General features: G+C 42.7%; 1 protein-coding gene across 1 annotated transcript; it reads left to right on the top strand.

The window, feature by feature from the left end:
* The first annotated feature begins 1,415 nt into the window (after positions 1-1,415).
* Positions 1,416-8,040, top strand: LOC149212399 (uncharacterized). The gene is made up of 4 exons (XM_089391832.1): positions 1,416-2,046; positions 2,150-3,266; positions 3,370-3,636; positions 3,910-8,040. The coding sequence occupies exons 1-4, from the start codon at positions 1,466-1,468 to the stop codon at positions 6,259-6,261; spliced, it is 4,317 nt and encodes a 1,438-aa protein (XP_089247958.1). The 5' UTR covers positions 1,416-1,465; the 3' UTR covers positions 6,262-8,040.
* The last annotated feature ends 1,898 nt before the right edge of the window (positions 8,041-9,938 follow it).

Raw genomic sequence — 9,938 nt, 5'->3', positions numbered from 1 at the left:
TTTCATATGAGGGAGATGTTTGTCCTTGTAGCATTCAGCTTTGGTTTGTCTCAACGTCGACAATGTACTGGTGGCTCCAATGGACTTGGTGTCAACTTAGCGACCGAAAGGCTGACTATCTTGGTATTTTGTGTGTGTGTATCTAATAGCACCCCTAGTTCAATCTTTGACATTTTCAAACCAAACTTAGTGAAGGGAACATATCTATTATGATTTAGATGATGCTTTTTGTAAAACAATGATGATGCCTTAGTTTAGTGAATTATCTCGTTTTTGGCGATTCTGATGTGAGATATTTAGTTAGAGTTTGACACTCCCTGATTTATTATAATCATGCTCTCAATATAAACTTTTATTATTAATGGATTTTTTTTGTACCAACTTAAAAAAGACAAAAATTTCAAAAAAATATTAAAATAATAAATATTAATATTTAAAATTTTTTCAAATATTAAATTTATTTATATATTTAAAATTATAATTTATTAATAATTATATAATTAATAATAATAATTAAAATATTAATTAAAAATATAATATTTGGAATTACAATTTAAATAATACAAAATTATACTTTCATTTATAATTCAATAAATAAAAATAATTGTTGAAAATAATAAAATTAAATTATTTAAACTTTTTTTTTTCCGAAGGTGGCAAAACCTATCAAACTCAGGTGGCTGCTATCCGCAAATGTTGATTTGACTCATCACTGTTATCAAGGAAAACCACCCCACGTGTAATAACCCGCTGGTGGTCCGTAAGGGCCTGCCAGATGCCTCTGGGTCTTGGGCCGTTAACCTGTTTCCTTACGTCAGAGGAAGACGAGCTCTTAACCGTTAAATTATTAAAACTTATCTATTAAACGGTTTTTATTAAAATTTAATAAATTGTTTTCTAAAATTAATAATTTAATTTTAAATGGTTTTTTAAAATCAGAAAAACCCTTTAAGTTCATGTTTACTTAAATTGATTTGAAGTTAACTGCAGGTTAGAAGGCGCAAGAAGCCAGAAAAACATTATCGTGATTCAAAACTAACAAAAATATATTTTTTATAAAAACGTGAAGATGGGTGTGGCCCTGTGGTATAATAACGGGGCACTTAAAGACTACCCTGCCTCTTCAGTCAGGTTTTTCTCGTAGACCTTTTTTTTGGTCCCGTAAAATAGTCCGGTGGATGCTAGAATTTCTTTCATTCATTCGGTAGAGTCAGGTAGGCAGGACCCCGGAGGCCCCTTCGGGCGGGCCCGCTTAAAGTCACCGTATAAAAAAATTGTGTCGGTGATGAGAAAGAGAAATACTTTTTATTAAGGTAAATTTTGGGTGATTTTTTAAGAATGGCAATTTTTTTAACCTGAAAAATTAGGGCACATACTATTAATAAGCCCTAAAATTTTCCTTGCGTCAATCTGCCTGCAGCTGCTTTTGCAGTTTCTTCCATCATTTCTCTGGTTTCCTTGCCCAATGGCTCATCTACCAAGCACTTCCGCCTCCGCCTCCGCCCCCGCCGCTGCATCTCCCAACACCAATTACAATTCCCATTTTGATGTTTTCATCAACTGTTCTGCTTCAGACGTTACGAATAACTTCGCCAGTCATCTCTTCCGTCGGCTTCTTGACCGTGGATTCAGAGCCTTTTTGGACCGGCCAGAAGTGCAGCCGGGAGACCGCTTAGATTCTCGAATAGAAGGAGCCATTGCCACAGCCTCTGTTCATATACCCATATTCTCTCCAAAATATGCCCAATCAGAACGGTGCCTCGATGAACTCCTGTTGATATTGAAGTCGAAGGCTCCTATTGTTCCAGTTTTTTATGATGTCAAGCCTCCCGAACTACGGATCAGGACAGGCGAGGGCCAAGAGGAACTGTTGGGTCAAATCCTGAGATGTCTTGGGTGCCTTGTGGACAACAATGGAGTCTATGATGAAGCCCTGAGAGGTCATGAAAAGGAAAGGAGTTGCAGCCAACAAACAATTGCAGATTGGAAAAAAGCGCTGTCTGATGTTTCACAGTTAAATGGTTTGGAGCTGGAGGCATGTGAAGGGTAAGAACTCTCTCTGTTATTGTTCGTATAATTAGATTTAATGTATTGTCATAAACAAAGCTTTGAATACTCGTATTTGGATTAATTTTCCTTGAATAACCAGCGATGAAGGCGAGCTCGTGGATAGGATATTGCAACGGGCGGAGGAAGAGGTTGCAAAACCACAATTTCAGGTGGGCAAATATGTAATTGGGTTGGATAAAAAGCTTGAAGATTTTGAAAAGGCAGTATTATTACAGCGGCAGCAACACAAAGGAAAGGCCAAGTTTGTGGGGATTGTGGGTGTTGGCGGAGTAGGGAAGACGACGTTGGCAACAGAATTCTTTAACCGGAAGAGGTCAGCCTACCATCGATCATGTTTTTTATCTGACGTGAGAGAAGCTGCAGGTAGGAGCTCTTTGCCTTCCTTGCAGAGTAAACTCATAAAGGACTTGACTACACTGGATCATGAAATAGTCAGCGTGGCCAAGGGTAAAAAGAAGCTTTCAAATTCTCTCCGGGAATTTAAATTTCCTGTCCTTGTAATTTTAGACGATGTGGATAATGTTGACCAGATGGATGCATTATGTTCACCTCTGAAGTATGCCGTCTGTTCAAGTAGCTTAATTTTAGTTATATCCCGTCATAAAAATGTTCTTGAAAAGTCAGGAATGAGAGAGTCAGACATTTACAATCTGACAGGCCTCGATGGAGAACATTCTCAAGAGCTTTTCTGTTTGCATGCCTTTCACAAGCGTCTTCCCTCCTTCAGATTCAAAGAAGTTGTTCCAAAATTTCTGGATGTGTGCGGCGGATTGCCATTATGTCTCAAAGTTCTTGGGGCGCTCGTTTATCAAAAGGATTTGAAGTATTGGAAAACCCCATTGCGCAAAATATCGCTAGTACTTCCCGCCGATGTACAAAGCATTCTTAAAATTAGCTATGACAGTCTTGACTACCAGGAAAAAGATATATTTTTAGACATTGCGTGTTTTCTCAATGGAGAAGACAGGGATACGGTTATAAGTATTTGGGACGCATCCGGCTGGGTAGGATGGCTGAATCTTCAGAACCTGGTGAACAAGTGTTTGGTAGATATCGACAATAAAAGCCGTATAAGAATGCACCATCATCTCATAGACTTGGGCAGGGATTTGGCGGAGAAAAACCCTTCGAGATTTCGCCGTCGTCTTTGGCGGCCCAATGAAAACCATTTTGATAATGCGTGGAAAAACTCAACTGTAGGTGCTTGGAGATCTAGACATGATAATATGTATCTCTTGTTGTGATTTCTGAACTTTGTAAATAAGTATAGTTTCTAACAGTTTTCAAATGGCAATTTAGGTGCGCGGAATCAACATGGTTGAAGTAAGATCTGGCTCATCAGTAAACGATGCCGTGGAGGTCGATATGAGCACTTTGCAGCTGCTTAAGGCTGAAGGTGATTGTTTGGAGAGCATATCAACCCTGCTGGCACATTCAGATCTTCTTTGGCTTTGCTGGAATCGTTGTCCGTACACCTCCCTTCCTTCTTGGATTCCAAGAAAGAATTTGAGAGTTTTACGAGTGGCCGGGAGCAAATTGGAAACATTATGGCTTCATGAAAGTGAGGTATGTGATGGTTTTTGTGAACTTTTACATTGTATTGGGCCGTCGTGTTTAGCTTAGTTTAAACTTCTTAGATTTTTTATCATTTAGATTATTATATCTAAAATTTGGTTAGTAATTAAAAAAATCGTAGCTATCATTTTTCAGATTGAGAACTTGGCATCTGTTAATAACATTTTACCAATAAAATTTTAATAATGAAAATTACAATTTAGGAAGAAGTCCAGATCAACTTTAATTTCCGAAATTTATATTCTAGATTGCATTGAATTGCAGGCACCTTTGAACTTGAGCGAGTTGATTATTGATGCAGCAACAACGAATTTCCAGCTACCAAAGTCTATTGGGCAATTGAAGTACCTTGAAAAGATTGAACTGAGATGCACTATGGAATCATTGCCGGAAGAGTTCTTTCATCTCACCTACCTTAAACATTTGAGAATTTACGCAAGCGGGAAGTCGCTAACGCTGCCTGAGTCGTTCGGGAATCTTACAAACCTTCGTGATCTTCACTTGACTGGCTGCTCCGCGTTGAAATGGCTGCCAGAGTCGTTCGGTAATCTTATGAACCTCCGGGATCTTCACTTCTCTGGGTGCTCGCAGTTGCAAGAACTGCCAAACTCGCTTGGGAGTCTCACAGCCCTCCAGCAGTTTGACTTGTCGGGGTGCTCCCAGTTGCAAAAGCTGCCGGACTCCGTCGGGAATCTAACAGGCCTCCAGTGGCTTGACTTGTCGAAGTGCTCCCATTTGCAATCTCTGCCAGACTCCGTCGGCAATGTAACAGGCCTCCAGCAGCTCGACTTGTCTTGGTGCTCCAAGTTGCAAGCACTGCCAGAGTCCGTCGGGAATCTAACAGGCCTCCAGCAGCTCAACTTGTCTGGTTGCTACAAATTGCAAGCGCTGCCAGACTCCGTCGGGAATCTAACAGCCCTCCAACAGTTTGACTTGTCGGGGTGCTCCCAGTTGCAAAAGCTGCCAGACTCCGTCGGGAATCTAACAGGCCTCCAGTGGCTTGACTTGTCGAAGTGCTCCCATTTGCAACCTCTGCCAGACTCGGTCGGCAATCTAACAGGCCTCCAGCAGCTTGACTTGACGGGGTGCTCCCAGTTGCAAAAGCTGTCAGACTCCGTCGGGAATCTAACAGGCCTCCAGCAGCTCAACTTGTCTTGGTGCTCCCAGTTGCAAGCACTGCCAGACTCCGTTGGGAATCTAACAGGCCTCCAACAGCTTAACTTGTCTGAGTGCTCCCAGTTGCAAAAGCTGCCAGACTCCGTCGGGAATCTAACAGGCATCCAGCAGCTTGACTTGTCGGGGTGCTCCAAGTTGCAACCGCTGCCAGACTCGTTCTGGAATTTAACAGGCCTCCAGCAGCTCAACTTGTCTAGGTGCTTCGAGTTGCAAGCACTGCCAGACTCCGTCGGGAATCTAACAGGCCTCCAGCAGCTTGACTTGACGGGGTGCTCCCAGTTGCAAAAGCTGCCAGACTCCGTCGGTAATCTAACAGGCCTCCAGCAGCTCAACTTGTCTCGGTGCTCCCAGTTGCGAGCACTGCCAGACTCCGTTGGGAATCTAACAGGCCTCCAGCAGCTCAACTTGTCTAGTTGCTCCCAGTTGCAACGGCTGCCAGACTCGTTCTGTAATCTAACAGGCCTCCAGCAGCTCAACTTGTCTTGGTGCTTCGAGTTGCAAGCACTGCCAGACTCCGTCGGGAATCTAACAGGCCTCCAGCAGCTCGACTTGTCTAGGTGCTCCCAGTTGCAAAAGCTGCCAGACTCCGTCGGGAATCTAACAGGCCTCCTGCAGCTTGACTTGACGGGGTGCTCCCAGTTGCAAAAGATGCCAGACTCCGTCGGGAATCTAACAGGCCTCCTGCAGCTTGACTTGACGGGGTGCTCCCGGTTGCAAGCACTGCCAGACTCTGTCGGGAATCTAACAGGCCTCCGGCAGCTCAACTTGTCTCGGTGCTCCCAGTTGCAAGCACTGCCAGACTCCGTTGGGAATCTAACAGGCCTCCAACAGCTTAACTTGTCTCAGAGCTGCCAGTTGCAAAAGCTGCTGCCAGACTCCGTCGGGAATCTAACAGGCCTCCAGCAGCTTAACTTGTCGGAGTGCTCTCACTTGCAAAAGCTGCCAGACTTCGTCGGGAATCTAACAGGCCTCCAGCAGCTCAACTTGTCAAAGTGCTCCCAGTTGAAAGCACTGCCAGACTCTGTTGGGAATCTAACAGGCCTCCAAAAGCTTAACTTGTCTGAGTGCTGCCAGTTGCAAAAGCTGCCAGACTCCGTCGGGAATCTGACAGGCCTCCAGCAGCTTGACTTGAGGCGGTGCGACCGGTTGCAACGGCTGCCAGACTCGTTCTGTAATCTAACAGGCCTCCGGCAGCTCAACTTGTCTCGGTGCTACGAGTTGCAAGCACTGCCAGACTCCGTCGGAAATCTAACAGGCCTCCAGCAGGTTAACTTGTCGGAGTGCTTCCAGTTGCAAAAGCTGCCAGACTCCGTCGGGAATCTAACAGGCCTTCAGCAGCTCAACTTGTCTCGCTGCTTCATGTTGCAAGGGCTGCCAGACTTCGTCGGGAATCTAAGAGGCCTCCAGCAGTTCAACTTCTCTGGGTGCCACGAGATGTAAGCAGTACCAGACTCCGTCGGAAATCTAACAGGCCTCCAGCAGCTCAACTTGTCTCGGTGCTACGAGTTGCAAGCACTGCCAGACTCCGTCGGAAATCTAACGGGCCTCCAACAGGTTAACTTGTCGCACTGCCACCAGTTGCAAAAGCTGCCAGACTCCGTCGGGAATCTAACAGGCCTCCAGCAGCTTGACTTGTAGGGGTGCTACCAATTACAACGGCTGCCAGACTCGTTCTGGAATCTAGCAGGACTCCAGCAGCTCAACTTGTCTAGGTGCTCCAACTTGCAAGCGCTGCTAGACTAGGTCGTAAATCTAACAGGCCTCCAGCAGCTCGACTTGTCTTGGTGCTTCAAGTTGCAAGCACTGCCAGACTCCGTCAGGAATCTAACAGGCCTCCAGCAGCTCAACTTCGCTACAAATTGCAAGCGCTGCCAGACTCCGTCGGGAATCTAACAGCTCTCCAGCACTTTGACTTGTCGGGGTGCTCCCAGTTGCAAAAGCTGCCAGACTCCGTCGGGAATCTAACAGGCCTCCAGTGGCTTGACTTGTCGAAGTGCTCCCATTTGCAACCTCTTCCAGACTCATTCTGTAATCTAACAGGCCTCCGGCAGCTCAACTTGTCTCGTTGCTACGAGTTGCAAGCACTGCCGGACTCAGTCGGAAATCTAACAGGCCTCCAGCAGGTTAACTTGTCGGACTGCTCCCAGTTGCAAAAGCTGCCAGACTCCGTCGGGAATCTAACAGGCCTCCAGCAGCTTAACTTGTCGGAGTGCTCCCAGTTGCAAAAGCCGCCAGACTCCGTCGGCAATCTAACAGGCCTCCAGCAGCTTGACTTGTCGGGGTCCTCCCAGTTGCAACCGCTGCCAGACTCGTTCTGGAATCTAACAGGCCTCCAGCAGCTCAACTTGTCTAGGTGCTCCAACTTGCAAGCGCTGCTAGAGTCGGTCGCAATTCTCACAGGCCTTCAGAAGCTTTACTTGTCTAACTGTTCCGAATTGCAAGCGCTGCCAGACTCGGTCGGGAATCTAACAGACCTCCAGGTCCTTGACTTGTCTTGGTGTTCCAAGTTGCGAGCGCTGCCAGACTCTCTAGGAAATCTAACAGGCCTTCGGTACCTGACCTTGACTGGGTGCTCCCTGTTGGGAGCGCTGCCAAAGTCGCTCGACAATCTAACAAACCTACGGGTGTATCTACCTTGACAAGGGGCATTCAAAAGTGCCATAAATCCTACTTAGCTCAAAGTTTCAACATGAGCAGAGAAGCTGAATGGAACTACAAGGGAGGTCACTGGATTCTAGAAGCCATTTTTTGCCGAAAAAGGAATGATTTCGAGTACCTGTTATCCTACACTGTCGGCTCAGCTCTTCTATTTCGTTACATTACCTGATGTCCATATCCAAGTACCACTACTGTCAGCTCTTTTGTTTCGTTACACTGGCTGATGTCCATATCCAGTATTGTCGAAGTTTCGCAAGACCAGGAAGCCCTTTTATTTTCTCCAATGCAGAATTTTCCTGTACGTCCAACAATGTGCTCCTCTCGGATCGGGTAATGCCTCTTTTTCTATTCCAACCTTTTCTACATTAGCGATTTCCACTTCATGTTGGGAACAATTAACTGTTCTGGCAAATACTCTTTTCTTGTATAACACATCATCGCCATTCTCAACTGTTTCAACTCTGCAACTGAGTCGGGCAAACATTTGAAATTGGAGCAGCAATTATGTATACATAACGTCAGGTTACTACCAATCGAAGATTGCGGCATTTCGTAAGAAGGGGATTGTAATCTCAGAATTTTCAAATTGCTTTTGTTTCCAATAGCATTACGATTCAGTGTTTATGCAAACAATCTACTTCTTCCCTGAAGCAGACAATGGCAGGTGCCCGCGAAGACGCTGGATGATTGGCCATCAAAACAAACCCTTTTCTGTGCTAGTAAAATATTTGCAAGAAATTGTGCATAGAATCTGCCTCCCCATAATTTTCGTATGCTTCAAGGTTCTCTCCATAGTGTAGCGTTATAGTTACAGTTATTAATAACTTCTAAATCTACTAGGATGACAGCTTTGACACAATTGTTTTACCATTTTAATTACCAATTATCAATGCCCCTTATAAAAAAATTCAAATGAAACTACAGTTAACCATAGCCATTTTTAAGCGTTTATTCAAATATAGCCCGCAGGCATATTGCATGGAGTGCGACAATATCCGTGAATTTCTTATATACCAGTGGCAGAGTTTCATTGATAAAGGAAATTAACCAAAATCTTCTTCGGGATACACAGTTTGGTGTCTTTTCTTCTTATTCTTATCATTTTATTTATTTTATTGCGGTTAAGAAGTTTATAAAGTATCATTTTAAAAATATGTTTTTGTCTATTTTAGTTTTTAATCATGTTTAAAAGTTCAAGAATAGTAAGGAAGTTTCAAGATTCTAAATTAAATTTTAGGTTAGATTAGGCCAAAAGTTTTTATTTTCAAAATTAGATAATTTCATTAACTCTAGGATATATAAAAGTTCAAGAATAGTAAGGAAGTTTCAAGATTCTAAATTAAATTTTAGATTAGATTAAGTCAAGTTTTTATTTTGAAAATTAATTAATTTCATTACCTAAAGGATATGTTAGGCATTAGTCGATCTTCCTATTTCAACCAAAATTATATTTTCGAGTTATTTTTATTTGATTTATTTTATTATGAATTGTTTTAAAAACTATTTTTTTTATTATAAATGGTTTTAATTTGTATTTTAGTAATTAATAAGTTATTGTTTGCGATTTATATTCTATGTAGTGTTATCTTCCAGAGTCATCGTATTCATGTTTGTTGGAATCGACGTTTCGAACCAATCTTTGTGGTTCATCATCATGGATCTAATCCTGATGATGAACCAGAGAGGTTGGTTCAAAACGACGATTCCAACAAACATAATTAACGCGTGTTAGCTAAAATTATGTGTATACTGTTAGAGTTGGTTTTTCCAACACTTCATTTCCCTATGAGTTAAGTATCGTGATTTGTAAGCTTACAAATGGACTTGCATCTGTCTAGTTCCTTAACCTCTATTGGACCTCCTCCATTGCTATATAATGGAGGCCTTATATGTACTTTTACATAACATTGTGAGTAATAGAATACTCTTACATGGTATCAAAGTAAGTGATGCATGCCCTGCCAAATTTTTAGTTTTACTTTTGATTGGGGAAACATGTTTGAAGAGATCAATGCCTCCTAACTATGGTTTGAAGAAGTTCTTTTGACTAGGGATATTAATTTTCATTAAAGTCCCAAGGATTATTTCTTTTGAAAATCATGACCATATGTCTATGCAATGTATTTGGTGCTTTGATTGTGGGCGGTTATGAAACACTTGTTGGCTAGTTATGCAAAACTAGGTGAATTGGTCTTATTTTTGTGGTGATTGGAAGCATAAAGCTATTGTTGTTGTCATCATTAGTCTTCTTTTGTAGCAAGTGTTTTGCTTCTGCAGCTGGATTGGTTTGACTTGTGTCATTCTTGGAAGTGTAAAGCATCTTTTGTTGTCATCATCAACTTTGTTTTGTTGCAATTTTGCTTTTATGGCTAGTTGAAACATATTTTCCGACTTTGGTGTTATCAAGATGGGTAAAAGATTGCAAGAGCTTCATGAGAAGAAGGTAGCTGATGAACTTC

Source organism: Pinus tabuliformis, chromosome 1_1, assembly GCF_031772625.1.
Source record: "Pinus tabuliformis cultivar Carrire ecotype Pingquan chromosome 1_1, CPIR1, whole genome shotgun sequence".
NCBI lineage: Eukaryota > Viridiplantae > Streptophyta > Pinopsida > Pinales > Pinaceae > Pinus > Pinus tabuliformis.
Note: the sequence above shows the minus strand (reverse complement) of the source record. Positions and strands in the feature narration are given on the sequence as shown.